This window comes from Pelophylax lessonae (assembly GCF_965119305.1).
Source record: "Pelophylax lessonae genome assembly, chromosome: 6".
In the NCBI taxonomy this organism is placed as follows: domain Eukaryota; kingdom Metazoa; phylum Chordata; class Amphibia; order Anura; family Ranidae; genus Pelophylax; species Pelophylax lessonae.
The window spans coordinates 33,976,461-33,998,713 of NC_138773.1; the positions used below are offsets into that span (position 1 = coordinate 33,976,461).

At 50.0% G+C, this 22,253-nt stretch overlaps 1 protein-coding gene across 1 annotated transcript in view; it reads left to right on the top strand.

The window, feature by feature from the left end:
* The window catches only part of ALDOA (aldolase, fructose-bisphosphate A), a 45,775-nt gene that overhangs the window by 11,090 nt on the left and 12,432 nt on the right, over positions 1-22,253 (top strand). Inside the window, exon 2 of the mRNA XM_082261160.1 lies at positions 17,966-18,088. Coding sequence (XP_082117286.1) covers positions 17,977-18,088 — 112 coding nt within the window. The 5' untranslated portion in view covers positions 17,966-17,976. The remainder of the gene's footprint in view (positions 1-17,965; positions 18,089-22,253) is intronic.

Here is a 22,253-nt window from a genome sequence, read left to right on the forward strand (position 1 = left end):
GGGTGGAGCTCCGCTTTAAGCTCGGTTCACACCATACAGGTGCAACTGAGTGCGGGCACGTCCAGCATGTAGTGTGTGGGGCAGCCCATTAATTTCAACAAGCTGTCCTATGTGTGAGAAAGTCAGAAAAAAGCCGCAGGTTCTTTAAAAAAAAAAAAAAACGCACGAAACCACATGGTGCTGCCATTGATAATTAATGGCACTGCTGCACATCTGCTAAAGGACAGCACATCTCTCTCTCCCCTCCTCTCTCTCTCACCCTCTCTCTCCCCTCCTCTCTCTCTCTCTCACCCTCTCTCTCCCCTCCTCCTCTCTCTCCCCCCCCTCTCTCTCTCTCCCATCATCTCTCTCTCTCTCCCATCCTCCCTCTCTCTCTCCCCTCCTCTCTCTCTCTCCCCCTCTCTCTCCCCTGCTCCTCTCTCTCTCCCCTCCTCTCTCTCTCTCCCCCTCTCTCTCCCCTCCTCTCTCTCTCTCACCCTCTCTCTCCCCTCCTCCTCTCCCCCCCCTCTCTCTCTCCCCTCATCTCTCTCTCTCTCCCCTCCTCTCTCTCTCCCCCCCTCTCTCTCCCCTCCTCTCTCCCCCCCTCTCTCTCTCTCCCCTCATCTCTCTCTCTTTCCCATCCTCCCTCTCTCTCCCCCTCCCCTCTCTCTCTCTCTCTCTCTCTCTCCCCTTCTCTCTCTCTCTATCTCTCCCCTTCTCTCTCTTTCTCCCCCCCCCTTTTTTCTCTCCGCATCTCTCTCCCCTCATCTCTCTCTCTCCCCTCCTCTCTCTCTCCCCCCCTCTCTCTCCCCTCCTCCTCTCTCTCCCCCCCCTCTCTCTCTCCCCTTCTCTCTCTTTCCCTCCTCTCTCTCTCTCTTTCTCTCTCTCCCCCCCTCTCTCTCCCCCCCTCTCTCTCCCCTCCTTCTCTCTCTCCCCTTCTCTCTCTTTCCCTCCTCTCTCTCTCTCTTTCTCTCTCTCCCCCCTTCTCTCTCTTTCCCTCCTCTCTCTCTCTCTTTCTCTCTCTCCCCCCTTCTCTCTCTTTCCCTCCTCTCTCTCCCCCTCTCTCCCCTCTCTTCTCTCTCTCTCCCCCTTCTCTCTCTCTCTTTCTCTCTCTCCCCCTCCTCTCTCTCTCTCCTCTTCTCTCTCCCCTCCTCTCTCTCCCCCTCCTCTCTCTCTCTCCTCTTCTCTCTCCCCTCCTCTCTCTCTCCCCCCCTCCTCTCTCTCCCCCTTCCCCCCTCTCTCCCCTCCTCCTCTCTCTCTCTATCTCCCCTCTCCTCTCTCTCTCTCCCCTCCTCCTCTCTTTCTCTATCTCCCCTCTCCCCCCTCTCTCTCTCTCTCTCTCCCCTCCGCTCTCTTTCTCTATCTCTTTCTCTGTCTTTATCGCTCTCTCTCTCTCTCTTTCCTCCTCTCTCTCTCTTTCTCTCTCCCCTCCTCTCATTCCCCCTCTCCCCCCCCTCTCTCTCCTCTCTCTCTGTTTCCCCTACTCTCTCTCTCTCCTCTCTCTCTCTCCCCTCCTCCTCTCTCTCTCTCTACCCTCCCATCTCTCTCTCTCCTCCCCCTCTTTCTCTCCCTTCCCCTTTCTCTCTCTCCCCTTCTCTCTCTCTCTCCCCCCCCCCCCTCCTCCCCCCAAAGTGAAGGGAAATCCCCTCTTACTTGTCCCCACTGGAAGTTTTCACTCACTTCCTGTTCTGGTGACAACTTTAGAATTTTGGACCCCCCATCTCTCTCGGTCCCTGTGGTCACCAGGATAAATGGAGAGAATGAATCAATCCCCACCAGAGGCACGGGTAGCAATATAACCTGACAATTCCGAACCTTTCCACCCTACATCCAAAACTAGGAAAATGGCTTGGCTTTAGATACATTCTAAAGCGAAACTAAAGGCAGAATACCTCCTGTCTAATGGTCCGAAGTCTGCGAGGGATCCCTTGCCCGGCGCTGTCATCTTCTCCCCGGGTGCCAGTCTTCAGGCACCTTGATTGGCTGCAGGGCTGCTGTTAGAAATCATGGAGCCCCGTCTATCCTTTCTGATGGGTGCAGCAGAACAGCGCCTTTGACTTTATCCTCCTATGCCCTGAATATAAGTAAAAAACCCCTTCTCTGCTCCCACCTCCTGGGTTCCATTATTGAGCTGATGGGGCCCAAAAAAATGTGATTTAAGTCCTGGTAAGCAAGTAGGAGTGGTGGTGTGGTCTACAAAAATGTATTTATTAATTTAGTCAATAAATGCTGTCCCAGGCCCCCCTGTTTAGCTGATGGGACCTGGGCCCAGTACAGGAGGACCGGTTGTAATGTCCTATCAGCAGCCCTGAGTGGCTGGCACAGCATGACAGAACTTCCGCGCAGAAGTCAGCCATCCTGGCACACAGGGATCGTGCTGGCTTAATAAGCTGAGCCGCGCATGCGCAGCTCAGTGTACATGCGGCAGAGAACTGCAAGCAGGTGGGTAGAAGTATTTTATTGCAGAAAAGACATTGCATGTTCCATTGTGCTTGCAGTATGCCGTGAAATGCCTTCAGCTTGGCTGTAAGCTTCACCAAATGTATCTAAACCCAAGAAGAAAAATGTAATATATTTCAGCTTTCCAGTCTTTAGATGTGGTGGCTGCATTTGTTTTATTTTGTCAGGCATTTTGTTTTTTTAGAAAGAGAAAACACATTTGCTGATCCTGCCAGAATTATAGTGTCTTTGGAACTTCCTACATATCAACCTATGTAATCAGCTTTCCCAGCTATCTTCTGTGAACTACAAAACACCTTCCCCATAATTCAGCAGTCTCCAAACTGCTTCCCGGGGACTGGATGTGGCCCTTTGTTTTTTTTCTTTATCTGGCCCTTGGGGCACTATTCCATCCACTGACACTAACAATGAGGCATAATTCCTGTCACTGACACCAACAATGGGGCATTATTCCTCCCACTGTCCCTATCAGTAAGGCACAATTTCTTCCCTTGACACCAATGATGGGGCATTATACCTCTCACTGACACCAACGATGGGGCATTATTCCTCCCACTGCTGCCAACGATGGGGCACTATTCTCCCACTGAGGCCAATGATGGGACACTAGTCCTTCCACTGATGCCAACAATGGGGCACTATTCCTTCTACTGACAACAACGATGGGGAACTATTCCTCCTACTGACACCAATGATGGGGCACTATTCCTCCTACCTACACCAATGATGGGGCACTATTCCTCCCACTGCTGCCAAGGATGGTGCACTATTCCTCCCGCTTATACCAATAATGGGACACCAGTCCTTCCACTGATGATTGCCAACAATGGGGCATTATTCCTCCTAGTGACAGCAACGATGGGGCACTATTCCTCCCACTGACAACAATGATGGGGCACTATTCCTCCCACTGCTGCCAATGATGGGGCACTATTCCTCCCACTGACACCAATGATGGGGCACTATTCTTCCCACTGGCACCAATGATGGGGCACTATTCTTCCCACTGGCACCAATGATGGGGCACTATTCCTCCTACTGACACCAATGATGGGGCACTATTCCTCCCACTGGCACCAACAATGGGGCACTATTCCTCCCACTGAAACCAATGATGGGGCACTATTCCTCCCACTGACACCAATGATGGGGCACTATTCCTCCCACTGGCACCAATGATGGGGCACTATTCCTTCCACTAGCACCAATGATGGGGCACTATTCCTCCCACTGAAACCAATGATGGGGCACTATTCCTCCCACTGACACCAATGATGGGGCACTATTCCTCCCACTGAAACCAATGATGAGGCCCTATTCCTCCCATTGACACCAGCAATGGGTCACTATTCCTCCCACTGACATCAACGATGGGGCACTATTCCTCCCACTGACACCAATGATGGGCACTATTCCTCCAACTGATACCAACGATGGGGCACTATTTCTCCCACTGATACCAACGATGGGGCACTATTTCTCCCACTGATACCAACGATGAGGCACTATTCCTCCGACTGATACCAACGATGGGGCACTATTCCTCCCACTGCTGCCAACGATGGGGCACTATTCTTCCCACTGACACCAGCGATGGGTCACTATTCCTCCCACTGATACCAACGATGGGGCACTATTCCTCCCACTGATAGCAATGATGGGGCACAATTCCTCCCACTGATGCCAACGATGGGGCACTATTCTTCCCACTGACACCAGCGATGGGTCACTATTTCTCTCACTGACACCAATGATGGGGCACTATTACTTGCAATGACACGAATGATGGGGCACTATTTCTTGCAATGATGCCAATGATGGGGCACTATTCCTCCCACTGACATAAAAAATGTGGCACTATTCCTCCCACTGACATAAAAAATGGGGCACTATTCCTCCCACTGACATAAAAAATGGGGCATTTTTCCTCCCACTGGCCCTAGTCTGCCCCCCTAAAGTACAGTAAACTGGCCCTTGTTTAGAAAGTTTGAGGACCCTTGCCCTATGTTATGGAGAAAAGAAGATGGGAGGGTGCTCTGAGGTCCTGTCCTAGGGTGACAACACTGCATCATCATAGATACAGCACAGTGAGTGTTGTCACCCTAGGAAAGGAAGTGTGTTCATGTCCGGACCACCAGGTGAAAAAAAAAGCCTGAAAAAAGGAAAAATAAAGCAGCCACCACATCTTAAGACTGGTAAGCTGCAATGTATTACATTTTACTTTTGGCTTTTGATAGTCTTTAGATACAAAATACTGCATGTAGGTGACATTTTGTTGCTGGTACAAGCCCAGAAGTTTCCTTAGCAGTAACTATTTTCTGGCACATGCTCTCGTACACACCGGCTGGCCCCAGCAGTCAGCAGCTGCTCTCGGTAAAGGTCGCGGCTATTTCTGGTGCGGCGTCTCGGGGCTCAGTTACCGTCACCCAACAGCTGCTTAAACATTGACCCCCCAGGATCACAGTGCACCCATGTGACCTACAGACAAGGATGGTGACTGTCTGTACCTTATCCATCCCCACCTGCTGACCAGACCTACAGACAAGGATGGTGACTGTCTGTACCTTATCCACCCACACCTGCTGACCAGACCTACAGACAAGGATGGTGACTGTCTGTACCTTATCCATCCACACCTGCTGACCAGACCTACAGACAAGGATGGTGACTGTCTGTACCTTATCCATCCACACCTGCTGACCAGACCTACAGACAAGGATGGTGACTGTCTGTACCTTATCCACCCACACCTGCTGACCAGACCTACAGACAAGGATGGTGACTGTCTGTACCTTATCCATCCCCACCTGCTGACCAGACCTACAGACAAGGATGGTGACTGTCTGTACCTTATCCATCCACACCTGCTGACCAGACCTACAGACAAGGATGGTGACTGTCTGTACCTTATCCATCCACACCTGCTGAACGTAGGTGACCGCCACCACCAGTAATGTTATTTTATGGCTCCTGTCACCCTATATCACTAACATCAGGGCTGTCCAATTCTGGCCCTTCAGATATGTAAAGAGCAACCATAACCACCAACCAGATATTAGTTTACTGCCATTAAATCCAAGACAGATCATTTCCTATTGGTTGTTCTGAGCATAGACATGCACACATGGGGTGCAAGGTGTGACTGGGCACACCCTAATTACCATGTATTATGTAGATTCACCCTGCTGCCTGGCTGTAGAGAAAGGGACTGGGGAATCTCTGTCTCCAGTCCCTTTCTCTGTCACATTTGTGAGACATCAGGGGTCTGTTTAGAACCCTGATATTTCACCAAAGCCCCCCAAGGGGGTTCTTAAAAAATTTAGGTTGTAAACCCCCCAAAATTTTTTTTTTCTTTTTGTAACCTGCAAGAGAAACACATAATGAGCTAGTATGCATCGCATACTAGTTCATTATGAAATACTTACCTTGGAACGAGCCCCCGCCGTGCAGTCCGCTTACCTGCATGACGTGCGACATGTCCAGTCGCCCGTCTTCCGGGATCGCAGCATCCGGTCATCTGATTGGCCAGAGCCGCGGTGACGTCACTCCCGCGCACGCGCGCGGGAGCCGACGGTCACGGCACGGAGCTCTGAAGGAACGGCACGAGCGGCCGTTCCTTCAGAGCGCATGCGCCAGTGACGTCACTGGCTGCATGTAAGGTAAATATCTCCTAAACGGTACATGTTTAGGAGATATTTACAGTACCTATAGGTAAGGCTTATCACAGGCTTACCTATAGGTAAAAGTGTCAGAGGAGGGTTTACTTCCTCTTTAAAAAAAGAAATAGATAAAAAATAATATTGTAAAAAATAATAAAAACCAAATTATAAATAAAATAAAATAAAAATAAACTACTGACACCAATCTCTGTCCTACTGACACATCCAATGCTCTACTGACCCTTCCTCACTGTCCTATAAACAGAGAATTTCCTATTGGTTGTTCTGAGCATAGGCGTGCGCACATGGGGTGCCGGGTGTGCCTGGGCACACCTTAATCACCCGGTGCTATCCCCCCTGCTGCTTGGCTGCAGAGAAAGGGACTGGGGAATCTCTGTCTCCAGTTCCTTTCTCCGTCACATTTGTGAGACATCAGGGGTCTGTTTAGAACCCAGATATTTCACTAAAGCCCCCTAATGGGGTTCCTAAAAAAAATTTAAAAAATAAATAAAAAATAATATTGTAAAAAATAATAAAAACCAAATTATAAATAAAATAAAATAAAAATAAACTACTGACACCAATCTCTGTCCTACTGACACGTCCAATGCTCTACAGACCCTTTCTCACGGTCCTATAAACAGAGAATTTCCTATTGGTTGTTATGAGCATAGGCGTGCTCACACGTGGGGTGCCAGGTGTGCCTGGGCACACCCTAATCACCCTGTGCTATTCCACCTGCTGCCTGGCTGCAGAGAAAGGGACTGGGGAATCTCTATCTTATTTGTGATACATCAGCGGTCTGTTTAGAATGCTGATATTTCACCAAAACCCCCTAATGGGGTTCCTAAAAAATTGTAAAAAAATAATAAAAAATAATATTGTAAAAAAAATAATAAAAACCAATTATAAATAAAATAAAAATAAACTACTGACACCAATCACTGTCCTACTGACACGTCCAATGCTCTACTGACCCTTCCTCATTGTCCTATAAACAGTATATACTATATATATATATAATACACATGCATGTGTTTGAGGTTTGGGTTGCATAGAAGTACATCCAATGTATCCATGTTAGAACTATCATTGTATCATATCATATAATAGAAGTTACATTGTATCAGTAGAGTTTCTCCTCTCTCAATGCTGCATATGAAGCGTTGGTGGTATAGTGGTGAGCATAGCTGCCTTCCAAGCAGTTGACCCGGGTTCGATTCCCGGCCAACGCAAGAAACTTTTACTTTTCATAACATTTTCAGATTTTTTGTTTTTTTTTAAATTTCGTTCTCTGTCATCTTTTTTTTTTTAAACATTGATTCCCCCCATGTTCCTGATTATTACTATGTGAGTGAAGAGGAAGTTGTCATCATCAGCAGAGAGTTCTTTTAGAAATCTGAGGATGGGGGAAGAGGGGGGGAGGGGAGGAGGGGTTGTGATGCTCTGCAGCCTGGGATGACTGTGCACAGGAAGAAGATGGGGGTGTGTGGCTGGCAGAGATGACTGTACTTGTGACATCAGAGGGGCTATGTGCCTCCTGTCACGTCTGATATCTCCTTCCTGGGGCTTCTTATAGGTGACCTTCATAAAGGTGACACCCAGGGACCATCACATATATGACATTATTGGGGACACTGATAGTGGGATATAACTGATTGATCACAGCAGAAGGGTGACCATTGGTGGCAGTGAATCCCATGGAACTGTAGATTCATAGATGATAGTCAAAGATGATAATAAATGACATCTCCTCCATGGTGCAGTATAGAATATCAGAGGCATGGCTGCCCTTTGATGGTCTCTAATAACACAGAATGACCTTGAGTTGGAGGAAGAAGGGAGCTCTGTGCTCTATGGATGTGAGTGGTCCCTTTAACTGCTGGCCCCGCCCCTCCGCCTTGCTCTATGACGCTGTGAATGAGAAGACTGAGATCAGTTCACAGGAGATCGGAGAGGAGGTGAGAGCTCAGCTCAGGGGTGCAGGATGGGGAGAGGGAGGTCTGGGGGTTCTTGGATGGGGGAGAGGGGGGTCTGGGGTTCTTGGATGGGGGAGAGGGAGGTCTGAGGGTGCTGGATGGGGGAGAGGGAGGTCTGAGGGTGCTAGACTAGGGAGAGGGAAGTCTGGGGGTGCTGGATGGGGGAGAGGGAGGTCTGGGGTTCTTGGATGGGGGAGAGGGGGGTCTGGGGGTGCTAGACTAGGGAGAGGGAAGTCTGGGGGTGCTGGATGGGGGAGAGGGAGGTCTGGGGTTCTTGGATGGGGGGAGAGGGGGGTCTGGGGGTGCTAGACTAGGGAGAGGGAAGTCTGGGGGTGCTGGATGGGGGAGAGGGAGGTCTGGGGTGCTGGATGGGGGAGAGGGAAGTCTGGGGGGTGCTGGATGGGGGGGAGGGAAGGATTATTGCCTCTACAGACAGAGGGGAGAGGAGATATCCACCATACATTGTCATTTTATAGAATATTGGACAGGATGAGGTCAGGGGAAACCCCAGCATGGAGGGCAGTGATGTCACCAGAGGATGGAGAAGGTGAAAGGAGTCTGCAGTACTAGGACTGGGAGAGGGACCTAATGAGAACCGGGAGGTCATCATGGTGTAAGGGGATGATGGAGGAGAACTGCTGCAAGTGGGGGGGGGGGGGGGGGAGTAGGGAGCTAGGTGGGGGATGAGGCTTAGGAGAGTAGTAGGGCAGCTAGGTGGGGGATGGGGAGAGTAATAGGGGAGCTAGGTGGGGGATGAGGATAGGGAGAGTAGTAGGAGAGCTATGTGGGGGATGGGGAAAGTAGTAGGGGAGCTAGGTGGGGGATGAGGATGGGGAAAGTAGTAGGGGAGCTAGGTGGGGGATGAGGATAGGGAGAGTAGTAGGAGAGCTATGTGGGGGATGGGGAAAGTAGTAGGGGAGCTAGGTGGGGGATGAGGATGGGGAAAGTAGTAGGGGAGCTAGGTGGGGGATGAGGATGGGGAAAGTAGTAGGGGAGCTAGGTGGGGGATGAGGATGGGGAAAGTAGTAGGAGAGCTATGTGGGGGATGGGGAAAGTAGTAGGGGAGCTAGGTGGGGGATGAGGATGGGGAGAGTAGTAGTGGGGGAGCTAGGTGGGGGTGAGGATGCGGAGAGTAGTTTGGGATGAGGATAGGGAGAGTAGTAGGGAAGCTAGGTTGAGGATGGGGAGAGTAGTAGGGGAGCTAGGTGGGGGATGAGGATGGGGAGAGTAGTAGGGGAGCTAGGTGGGGGATGGGGAAAGTAGTAGGGGAGCTAGGTGGGGGATGGGGAAAGTAGTAGGGGAGCTAGGTGGGGGATGAGGATGGGGAAAGTAGTAGGGGAGCTAGGTGGGGGTGAGGATGGGGAGAGTAGTAGTGGGGGAGCTAGGTGGGGGTGAGGATGCGGAGAGTAGTTTGGGATGAGGATGGGGAGAGTAGTAGGGAAGCTAGGTTGAGGATGGGGAGAGTAGTAGGGAAGCTAGGTTGAGGATGGGCAGAGTAGTAGGGGAGCTAGGTGGGGGATGAGGATGGGGAGAGTAGTAGGGGAGCTAGGTGGGGGATGAGGATGGGGAGAGTAGTAGGGGAGCTAGGTGGGGGATGGGGAGAGTAGTAGGGGAGCTAGGTGGGGGATGAGGATGGGGAGAGTAGTAGGGGAGCTAGGTGGGGGATGAGGATGGGGAGAGTAGTAGGAGAGCTAGGTGGGGATGAGGATGGGGAGAAAATTAGGGGAGCTAGGTGGGGGATGAGGATGGGGAGAGTAGTAGGAGAGCTAGGTGGGGGATGAGGATGGGGAGAGTAGTAGGAGAGCTAGGTGGGGATGAGGATGGGGAGAAAATTAGGGGAGCTAGGTGGGGGATGAGGATGGGGAGAGTAGTAGGGGAGCTAGGTGGGGGATAAGGATGGGGAGAGTAGTAGGGGAGCTAGGTGGGGGATAAGGATGGGGAGAGTAGTAGGGGAGCTAGGTGGGGGATAAGGATGGGGAGAGTAGTAGGGGAGCTAGGTGGGGGATGAGGATGGGGAGAGTAGTAGGGGAGCTAGGTGGGGGATGAGGATGGGGAGAGTAGTAGGGGAGCTAGGTGGGGGATGAGGATGGGGAGAGTAGTAGGAGAGCTAGGTGGGGGATGAGGATGGGGAGAGTAGTAGGAGAGCTAGGTGGGGGATGAGGATGGGGAGAGTAGTAGGGGAGCTAGGTGGGGATGAGGATGGGGAGAAAATTAGGGGAGCTAGGTGGGGGATGAGGATGGGGAGAGTAGTAGGGGAGCTAGGTGGGGGATGAGGATGGGGAGAGTAGTAGGGGAGCTAGGTGGGGGATAAGGATGTGGGTGGGGATGGAGAAAGGAGTTGGGTAGGAGGAGGTAGGTGGTGATTGAGAGAGAGAGGTAGGCAGGTAGTAGAGGATCAAGAAAAGTCTATGGAGGTAGTTGATGATGGAGAGAAAACTATAGAGGTAGGTCATGGAGAGAGGTAGGTGAGGAGACTATAGAGGTAGGTGATCATGGAGAGAAGACTAGGGAGGAAGGTGATGATTGAGAAAGGACTAGGGAGGAAGGTGGTGATGGAGAGAAAACTATGGAGGTAGGTGATGGAAGGTGGTGAGGTAGGTTATGATGGAGAGAGGAGTAGAGAGATAGGTGAGGAAGGAGAGGAGACTATAGAGGTAGGTGATGATAGAGAGAAGACTATGGAGGTAGGTGATGATGGAGGTAAGTGATGATAGTGAAAGCACTAGGGGGGTAGGTTGGGGTGAAGAATGATGTAGAGAAGTAGGTGGTGATGGTAATGAAGAAAGCAGTACCTCTATTACTGGTGAGGTTTGAAGGTCAGGCACAGCTGACTGATGACCTCTGTATGGAGATAGATGGGGAGGATACAGACAGGAAAGTCATTGATCGTTGATGAGATCAGGGATTGGCAGAGGATGGAGATGGGGGAAGCTTCTGGATAGGGACAATACTGTTGGGGTAGAGTCAGTGGGGAGGATGGAGATGGTTTGCATATGAATGATGGAATAAAAATGTGGGAGTGAATGTTGGAGAATCATGAACAGTGGCGGCCCGTGCATAGGGGGCGCCAGGGCGCCGCCCCCCCTAAAAAAAAAGAAGAAAAAAAAAAAAAAAAAAAAGACAAAAAGAACAATAAAGTTCGGAAAAAAAAAAAAAATCGGTTCGCCGGCCAATGTGGTGGCTAAAGGGGGGGTGGGGGTTACGACCCAGAAGAGGCGCCGATTGGCTGCCTTCTGGGGGCGTAACCTGGGCGCAGGAAACAGCGCTTGGCCACCCCCACCTTCGTGATATCCTGGCTGTGATTGGTCCAGTCTCCAGCCTGGACCAATCATCATCCAGGATATCGCTGACGTCGAATGGGGGCGGTGCCGGTGCGTGCGTCAATCACTCACCGTCACCGCCGCTCAGAGAAGAGGAGAGGCCGCCCGCCCGCCGGTTCCCGCCGCGAGACGAGGGAGAAGGACCCGCCGCAGAAGAGGAGGAAGAAGCTGAGCCGCGCCGCCGCCAGGTAAGTTTGAAGGGAGCACGCACGCTGCACTCTGCATCGATTGGGGTACACTGCTGGCACTCTGCAATCATTGGGGGACAATGCTGGCACTCTGCAATCATTGGGGGACAATGCTGGCACTCTGCAATCATTGGGGGACAATGCTGTGACACTCTGCAATAATTGGGGTACAATGCTGTGGCGCTCTGCAATAATTGGAGGACAATGCTGTGGGCGCTCTGCAATCATTGGGGGACAATGCTGTGGCGCTCTGCAATCATTGGGGTACAATGCTGTGGCGCTCTGCAATCATTGGGGGACAATGCTGTGGCGCTCTGCAATCATTGGGGGACAATGCTGTGGCGCTCTGCAATCATTGGGGGACAATGCTGTGGGCGCTCTGCAATCATTGGGGGACAATGCTGTGGGCGCTCTGCAATCATTGGGGGACAATGCTGTGGCGCTCTGCAATCATTGGGGGACAATGCTGTGGCGCTCTGCAATCATTGGGGGACAATGCTGTGGCGCTCTGCAATCATTGGGGTACAATGCTGTGGCGCTCTGCAATCATTGGGGGACAATGCTGTGGCGCTCTGCAATCATTGGGGGACAATGCTGTGGTGCTCTGCAATCATTGGGGGACAATGCTGTGGCGCTCTGCAATCATTGGGGGACAATGCTGTGGCGCTCTGCAATCATTGGGGGACAATGCTGTGGCACTCTGCAGTGATTGGGGTACAATGCTGTGGCGCTCTGCAATCATTGGGGGACAATGCTGTGGCGCTCTGCAATCATTGGGGTACAATGCTGTGGCACTCTGCAGTGATTGGGGGACAATGCTGTGGCGCTCTGCAATCATTGGGGGACAATGCTGTGGCGCTCTGCAATCATTAGGGTACAATGCTGTGGCACTCTGCAGTGATTGGGGGACAATGCTGTGGCGCTCTGCAATCATTGGGGGACAATGCTGTGGCGCTCTGCAATCATTGGGGGACAATGCTGTGGCGCTCTGCAATCATTGGGGGACAATGCTGTGGCGCTCTGCAATCATTGGGGGACAATGCTGTGGCGCTCTGCAATTATTGGGGGACAATGCTGTGGCGCTCTGCAATTATTGGGGGACAATGCTGTGGCGCTCTGCAATTATTGGGGGACAATGCTGTGGTGCTCTGCAATCATTGGGGGACAATGCTGTGGCACTCTGCAGTGATTGGGGTACAATGCTGTGGCGCTCTGCAATCATTGGGGTACAATGCTGTGGCGCTCTGCAACCATTGGGGTACAACGCTGTGGGCGCTCTGCAATCATTGGGGGACAATCCTGTGGCGCTCTGCAATTATTGGGGGACAATGCTGTGGCGCTTTGCAATTATTGGGGGACAATGCTGTGGCGCTCTGCAATTATTGGGGGACAATGCTGTGGCGCTCTGCAATCATTGGGGGACAATGATGTGGCACTCTGCAGTGATTGGGGGACAATGCTGTGGCTCTTTGCAATCATTGGGGTACAATGCTGTGGCGCACTCTGCAATCATTGGGGACAATGCTGTTGCGCTCTGCAATTATTGGGGGACAATGCTGTGGCGCTCTGCATTGAAAGGGGCATGCACGCTGAACTCTGCATTGAAGGGGGCACAGTACAGTGTTTATTGCATTGAAGGGGGCATAGCACAGTGTTCATTGCATTGAAGGGGGCACAGCACAGTGTTTATTGCATTGAAGGGGGCACAGCACAGTGTTTATTGCATTGAAGGGGGCACAGCACATTGTTCATTGCATTGAAGGGGGCACAGCACAGTTGCATTGAAGGGGGCAGGCACGCTGAACTCTGCATTGTGGGGGCACAGCACAGTGTTCATTGCATTGAAGGGGGCACAGCACAGTTGCATTGAAGGGGGCACGGCACAGTGTTCGTTGCATTGAAGGGGGCACAGCACAGTGTTTATTGCATTGAAGGGGGCACAGCACAGTGTTTATTGCATTGAAGGGGGCACAGCACAGTGTTCATTGCATTGTGGGGGCACAGCACAGTGTTCATTGCATTGAAGGGGGCACAGCACAGTGTTTATTGCATTGAAGGGGGCATATCACAGTGTTCATTGCATTGAAGGGGGCACAGCACAGTGTTTATTGCATTGAAGGGGGCACAGCACAGTGTTTATTGCATTGAAGGGGGCACAGCACAGTGTTTATTGCATTGAAGGGGGCATAGCACAGTGTTCATTGCATTGAAGGGGGCACAGCACAGTGTTTATTGCATTGAAGGGGGCACAGCACAGTGTTTATTGCATTGAAGGGGGCACAGCACAGTGTTTATTGCATTGAAGGGGGCATAGCACAGTGTTCATTGCATTGAAGGGGGCACAGCACAGAGTTCATTGCATTGAAGGGGGCACAGCACAGTTGCATTGAAGGGGGCATGCACGCTGAACTCTGCATTGTTGGGGCACAGCACAGAGTTCATTGCATTGAAGGGGGCACAGCACAGTGTTTATTGCATTGTGGGGGCACAGCACAGTGTTCATTGCATTGAAGGGGGCACAGCACAGTGTTTATTGCATTGAAGGGGGCATAGCACAGTGTTCATTGCATTGAAGGGGGCACAGCACAGTGTTTATTGCATTGAAGGGGGCACAGCACAGTGTTTATTGCATTGAAGGGGGCACAGCACAGTGTTTATTGCATTGAAGGGGGCATAGCACAGTGTTCATTGCATTGAAGGGGGCACAGAACAGTGTTTATTGCATTGAAGGGGGCACAGCACAGTGTTTATTGCATTGAAGGGGGCCCAGCACAGTGTTTATTGCATTGAAGGGGGCACAGCACAGTGTTTATTGCACAGCACAGTGTTTATTGCATTGAAGGGGGCACAGCACAGTGTTTATTGCATTGAAGGGGGCATAGCACAGTGTTCATTGCATTGAAGGGGGCACAGCACAGTGTTTATTGCATTGAAGGGGGCACAGCACAGTGTTTATTGCATTGAAGGGGGCACAGCACATTGTTCATTGCATTGAAGGGGGCACAGCACAGTTGCATTGAAGGGGGCAGGCACGCTGAACTCTGCATTGTGGGGGCACAGCACAGTGTTCATTGCATTGAAGGGGGCACAGCACAGTTGCATTGAAGGGGGCACGGCACAGTGTTCGTTGCATTGAAGGGGGCACGGCACAGTGTTCGTTGCATTGAAGGGGGCACAGCACAGTGTTTATTGCATTGAAGGGGGCACAGCACAGTGTTTATTGCATTGAAGGGGGCACAGCACAGTGTTTATTGCATTGAAGGGGGCATGCACGCTGAACTCTGCATTGTTGGGGCACAGCACAGTGTTCATTGCATTGAAGGGGGCACAGCACAGTGTTTATTGCATTGAAGGGGGCATGCACGCTGAACTCTGCATTGTTGGGGCACAGCACAGTGTTTATTGCATTGAAGGGGGCATAGCACAGTGTTCATTGCATTGAAGGGGGCACAGCACATTGTTCATTGCATTGAAGGGGGCACAGCACAGTTGCATTGAAGGGGGCACAGCACATTGTTTATTGCATTGAAGGGGGCATGCACGCTGAACTCTGCATTGTTGGGGCACAGCACAGTGTTTATTGCATTGAAGGGGGCATAGCACAGTGTTCATTGCATTGAAGGGGGCACAGCACAGTGTTCATTGCATTGAAGGGGGCACAGCACAGTGTTTATTGCATTGAAGGGGGCACAGCACAGTGTTCATTGCATTGAAGGGGGCACAGCACAGTGTTCATTGCATTGAAGGGGGCACAGCACAGTGTTCATTGCATTGAAGGGGGCACAGCACAGTGTTTATTGCATTGAAGGGGGCACAGCACAGTGTTTATTGCATTGAAGGGGGCACAGCACAGTGTTCATTGCATTGTGGGGGCACAGCACAGTGTTTATTGCATTGAAGGGGGCACAGCACAGTGTTTATTGCATTGAAGGGGGCATAGCACAGTGTTCATTGCATTGAAGGGGGCACAGCACAGTGTTTATTGCATTGAAGGGGGCACAGCACAGTGTTTATTGCATTGAAGGGGGCACAGCACAGTGTTTATTGCATTGAAGGGGGCATAGCACAGTGTTCATTGCATTGAAGGGGGCACAGCACATTGTTCATTGCATTGTGGGAGCACAGCACAGTTGCATTGAAAGGGGCATGCACGCTGAACTCTGCATTGTTGGGGCACAGCACAGAGTTCATTGCATTGAAGGGGGCACAGCACAGTGTTCATTGCATTGAAGGGGGCACAGCACAGTGTTTATTGCATTGAAGGGGGCACAGCACAGTGTTTATTGCATTGAAGGGGGCACAGCACAGTGTTTATTGCATTGAAGGGGGCATAGCACAGTGTTCATTGCATTGAAGGGGGCACAGAACAGTGTTTATTGCATTGAAGGGGGCACAGCACAGTGTTTATTGCATTGAAGGGGGCCCAGCACAGTGTTTATTGCATTGAAGGGGGCACAGCACAGTGTTTATTGCACTGAAGGGGGCATGCACGCTGAACTCTGCATTGTTGGGGCACAGCACAGTGTTCATTGCATTGAAGGGGGCACAGCACATTGTTCATTGCATTGAAGGGGGCCTAGCACAGTGTTTATTGCATTGAAGGGGGCCCAGCACAGTGTTTATTGCATTGAAGGGGGCACAGCACAGTGTTTATTGCATTGAAGGGGGCACAGCACATTGTTTATTGCATTGAAGGGGGCCCAGCACAGTGTTTATTGCATTGAAGGGGGCCCAGCACAGTGTTTATTGCATTGAAGGGGGCACAGCACAGTGTTTATTGCATTGAAGGGGGCACAGCACAGTGTTTATTGCATTGAAGGGGGCATGCACGCTGAACTCTGCATTGTTGGGGCACAGCACAGTGTTCATTGCATTGAAGGGGGCACAGCACATTGTTCATTGCATTGAAGGGGGCACAGCACAGTGTTTATTGCATTGAAGGGGGTACAGCACAGTGTTTATTGCATTGAAGGGGGCACAGCACAGTGTTCATTGCATTGTGGGGGCACAGCACAGTGTTTATTGCATTGAAGGGGGCACAGCACAGTGTTCATTGCATTGAAGGGGGCACAGCACAGTGTTTATTGCATTGAAGGGGGCACAGCACAGTGTTTATTGCATTGAAGGGGGCACAGCACAGTGTTCATTGCATTGAAGGGGGCATAGCACAGTGTTCATTGCATTGATGGGGGCACAGCACATTGTTCATTGCATTGAAGGGGGCACAGCACAGTTGCATTGAAGGGGGCATGCACGCTGAACTCTGCATTGTGGGGGCACAGCACAGTGTTTATTGCATTGAAGGGGGCATAGCACAGTGTTCATTGCATTGAAGGGGGCACAGCACAGTGTTCATTGCATTGAAGGGGGCACGCACCCTGGTCTCTGCATTGAAAGGGGGCATGTACCATCTCCTGTACCATGACCTGTGACATGCTTATACCATATCTGTGCCATGCCTATACCATCTCCTGTACCATCACCTGTGCCATGCCTGTACCATGACTTCAAAGTCACGCAATTTTTTACTGCGTTTTTTGACGCGAAGCAATACCTATTACATTTTTCTTTTTGCGCCCCCCCAAAAATTTTGAGCACCAGCCGCCACTGATCATGAATGTGACTGATAGCAGTAAATGGGTATCTTACTGTGGAATTTTAGAGGTTAATTTAACCAGACAGGAAATGGTGGGGGGGGGGGGGGGGGGGGCGCATGCTTTGAGCAGGCAGGGGTTAATAAATCCACACTAGACTCGGTGACCATACTCAATGGCTTATGTTGTTGTCATGTTCTGCATGGAAAAGAAAAGGTTAATGATGCCATGCAGCCACCATCCCTCCACCATGAGCATCCCCCATGCGTGCTCAGCCATCCCTCGGCCAGGCCTCCACCATTCTGCAACTTCCTTTTTGCCTCATCATTTCCGTGAAGAAGGAAACCTGACTATGAGCCATCACTCTCATTAACCGTATTTGTAACTCTTCACAGGCCAGAGCCCACAGCGTGTCCCAGCGGAACCGTTCTTTTGTGGACTTCTGAAGGTCTGTGCGCCCTCTAAGTCTCCTCTCTCGGAGGATGTCCCTCTGCTGACAGACGAGACTATTTTTAGAGCTGTATATTTTGGGTAGGACCTTGCAAAGGGACGGAAACGCGGGATGACACGTGCAGCAGGCCTTCGTATAGGCGCTAGCTGTGCTTGTCAAGAGTTCTAGAAAAGTTTTTTTTTTATTGGGGAGGAAGGGGTTAACAAAGCCATGTCTAGAGCAGGTATTACCGTCTAGGTGTGTCCTCCTGTTACGTGCCGCCCCCGCCCTGACATTCCCCAGCTTCGTCTTCCACTATTCATTGCCTAATCCCGGCTCGCTCTGCTTTATTCCAGAACACAGCAAAATGCCTACCGAATACCCAGCCTTGACCACCGAGCAGAAGAAGGAGCTCCATGAAATCGCACAGAAAATCGTGGCTACCGGCAAGGGTATCCTGGCCGCCGATGAGTCCACAGGTAAGAGGGCGCTGGGGTCTGGGCGTATTTCTAGAAATCTGCCAGAATAGTGGACGTTTGTCTTCGGAAATGTTAAAGCTGGCCTCTGGGCAAACAACTAAATACCCATCTGTGACCCCCGCCTTATGGGCTATAGCAGTGGTTCTCAACTCCGGTCCTCAGGGCACACTAACAGGCCAGATTTTAAATATTACCTTGAGGAGATGCAGACTAGAATACTGCAATCACTGAGCAGCGAATTATATCACCTGGGATATAATTTGGTTATCTTGCAAACCTGGCCTGTTAGTGGGCCCTGAGGACCACTGGGCTAAAGGATTTGTAATTCTGTTTGGCCACTTTTGTGATTCATACAACTCTACCAGGCACTGCACCGCTTTCCCTGTTAAAGCTCAGCTCTAGCCAAAACCTTTTATTTAGTTGTGGCCAGCGCAGGGTTAGATCCTCTGTGGGGTTTTTCTTCCTTTGGGGGTCTGGTTTCCCATCACGTTAGGAGAGAAGTCCAGTCCTAAAGAAGACAAAAGCGCATCTGTAGAAGGAAGAAAAGAGTTACTTAACCACTTCTGGACCAGAAGGATTTTCCCCCCTTTAATGACCAGGCCCTATTTTGTGATTCGGCACTGCTTTACTTTAACGGACAATTGCGCGGTCGTGCGACGCTGTACCCAAATAAAATTGATGTCCTTTTTTTCCCACAAATAGAGCTTTCTTTTGGTGGTATTTGATCTCCTGTGCGATTTTTAGATTTTGCACTATAAACAAAAAAAGAGCGACAATTTTGAAAAAAAAAAACACAATATTTTTTACTTTCTGCTATAAAACATTACCAACAAAAAAATGTAATTTTATTTTTTTATCAGTTTAGGCCAATTTGTATTCCGCTACATATTTTTGGTAAAATAGAAGCTTTCTTTTGGTGGTATTTGATCACCTGTGCGTTTTTTTTAATTTTTTTTTTACGCTATAATCAAAAAAGAGTAACAATTCTGGAAAAAAAACAATATTTTTCACATTCTGCTATATACCATTCTAAAAAAAAAAAAAATTAAAAATCTAATTTCTTTTAACATTTTAGGCCATTTTGTTTTCTGCTACATATTTTTGGAAAAAAAAAATCGCTATAAGCGTATTTTTGATTGGTTTGCACAAAAGTTATCGCATCTTCTAACTACGGAAAAGATTTAATTTATGTCATTTTTATTGTTTTTACTAGTGATCTACGGCGATCTGCCATTTTATTTTTATTTTTTTTGGCGGCGGACGGATCGGACCCTTAACTGACATTTTTGACACTTTTGGGGGGACCAGTGACATTACTACAGTAATCGGTGCTAAAACTATGCACTGTTACTGTAAAAATGACACTGGCAGGGAAGGGGTTAACATTGTTGATCAAGGGGTTAAATGTGAGCCTAGGGCAGTGATTCTAACTGTGGGGGGGGCGTGGCTTGTGAAATGACCATATAGGTATGTGTTCCTATATAGAAGGATCACAGGCGCTCTGTGATCATTTCAGGGAGAAGAACGGTCAGATGTGTTTACAACAGCCGACCGTCCTTCTCTCTCAGCGGGGAACAATCGCAGGTGTCAGGCGGCAGTCAGAGCCGCTTGCCCCATCCATTGGCTTCCCCGCTGACGAGTGGGGATGGGAGCGCGCCACCGGTGGCATACGCTCGCCCCCTAGCTGCAGGCGCGTGACCGACGTAGGTCTACGTCGGTTTGCGCAGGAGGGCCACACTGCTGCAGTAAAAAGACGGCAGGCAGTCAGGAAGTGGCCAGAACCTTTTTATTTCATTGTGGCTAGCGCAGGGAAACTTCCTCTGTGGGGTTTTTCTTCCCTCGGGGGGTCTGGTTTACCATCGCGTTAGGAGAGAAGTTAAGTCCTAAAGAAGACAAAAGCGCCCCTGTAAGTAGGAGGAAAGAGTTGCATCATAATCATGTTTTTGCTGGTGCCTTGTCTTCCTATCCTTTAACATAACTGTGCCCCCTGTTTCTTGTCCGGGTGACACAGGGACAGGAAGTAAGGGAAATCTCCCCATTGGGGTCACAGACGGGAATAAAGTCATGAATAACAAAAAAGATATCCTTCAATATTTAGACTGTCTGCTCTACAGAGACGTAATAAGTATAATATATACACTTTATTGGGGTCACAGCAACAAATACCCCAATGAGCATGTAAACATACAGAGAGCGGGCACACAAATGTATGATTCAAAATATTTTAAATCAGCCCCAGGAATAATCCATCCAGCAGTACACAAATGGATCAGCTGCGGGGAAACTCGATGTCCTATGCTGGAATGACCCGGGTCACTGTACATCGAACATCGTCATCCAACGCCAAAGATGACAAACTGCACCCCACCCCTTCCCTTAAGGTTCGCAGTGATGCCATTGTCACTACTCCTGTCAGCCTTGTAACAGAAACAACTTGCACAGGGCGCCCCCATCCCTGCAAAAAAACATTGCGCCCTGGGCAGTTGTCCCTCCTGCCCACCCCTGGTCTCGGCCCTGGTCCTTATTATCATACTATAGGACTACTGGGCAAAGAAGTGGGTGGAATGGGCAAAGAAGTGGGTGGAATAACAATAAAATGAACATGCTGCTGGAAAATTTTCCCAGGGCAGTCGTCCCTCCTGCCCACCCCTTGTCCCCGCCCTGGTCCTTATTATCATACTATAGGACTACTGGGAAAAGAACTGGGTGGAATAACAATAAAATGAACATGCTGCTGGAAATCTGTCCCAGGGCGGTCTCTCCTCATAAGGAGGAATGAGGTTTTCCTGCACTGCTGGGAGAGTCCCGGGTCTGGAAGGAGTGTGGATAGGGGAGCATACACTTAAGGGCCCCTTTCACACGGACACCTCTGTGCAATGGATTCCGCTTGCTCAGAAGGGGATCGCTCCCCTGATCCCCTGGTGGATGAGTGGACACGGACGCAGTCCCACTCTCCTCTATGTCCGTTTTCATCCAATCCTATCTGATCCGCCAGACGGATGGAAAATAGGAGCACCATTCTTCTGGATTTGGCAGACAGGATCGGATGGCGGCGGATGTTAGCGGACAAGTCACCGCGGACGCCCACCGCTCCATAGGGGAGACTGCAAGGTCTGATCAGGTCTGCCTGAAAAACTGAAAGGTGGACCTGATTGGACAGCCCCTGTGAAAGGGCCCCTTAGGTGTATGTGTGCGTGTGCGTGTGTTGTGTGTTGTGTGTTGTGTGTAAACTTGAAAGTCTAATTTATTATCCTTTAAATAAAGCAGTCTTTGTATAACCCTGGATACGTCCTGTCTGTAGTATAGAACAGGGATTGCTGTTGGGTAGCTGTTAGCATAGCAACCATCAACAAAAGGCGGCTTTTGTGCAGCCAAAGTGCGTGCTAACATAATCCCACTGGCAACTGTGATCATCACCAAGGTGTGCCTTAAAGTGGAACTTCACCCATAACAGCTTGATAAAAAAATAATTTTCTGTAGCAATGAACATGCATTCTACATTAATAATTATGCTAAAAAAAATGAGTGTGTGCGGTGAATTGCCACCAGCATTGCTCCTGTTTTCTTCTTGCTGGAGGCGGCCATTTTTCTGAAGCCCAGAGCCCCTGAACAGCAGTAAATTATAAAGCGGAATTAAACCCATCGATTTTAACAGTTTAAAAAAAAGTCACATTCCTGGAATGCTGGGTTTGCTAACCGTCACAATTGCTTATGTCCTCACCCAAACTGTCAAACCTTTAAATGGCCGGTGTCATAACTGATTATATGTGCAGCACCGTGGCAGTTGCGGATCAAACAGAAGCAGCCTCCTTAGCAGTAATGGATAGGAGGGTTTAACTCCACTTTAAAGCCCCGTACACACGTACCGATTGTCGGCCGTAAATATTCGGCCGGCGACCGATCGGCCGATTGTAGGCTTGTTAGTATGATGCTTCCGACAGCCGACAGCGCATTTTCGGCCGAACAGAATCTGTCGTGCAAGCATTAAAATTTTTGTTGGCCAACACCAGAACGGCCGATTGTTCGCCAGTCAGTACAGATTTCGGCCGATAGACAGCAGATTTGCAAGACTGGGCATGCTCAGAAAAAGAAAAGACACGGAAAGTTAACCATCACATGACATCACTTCTGCAGTCGGCTGTTGTTGGCCGACAAAATTCATGCA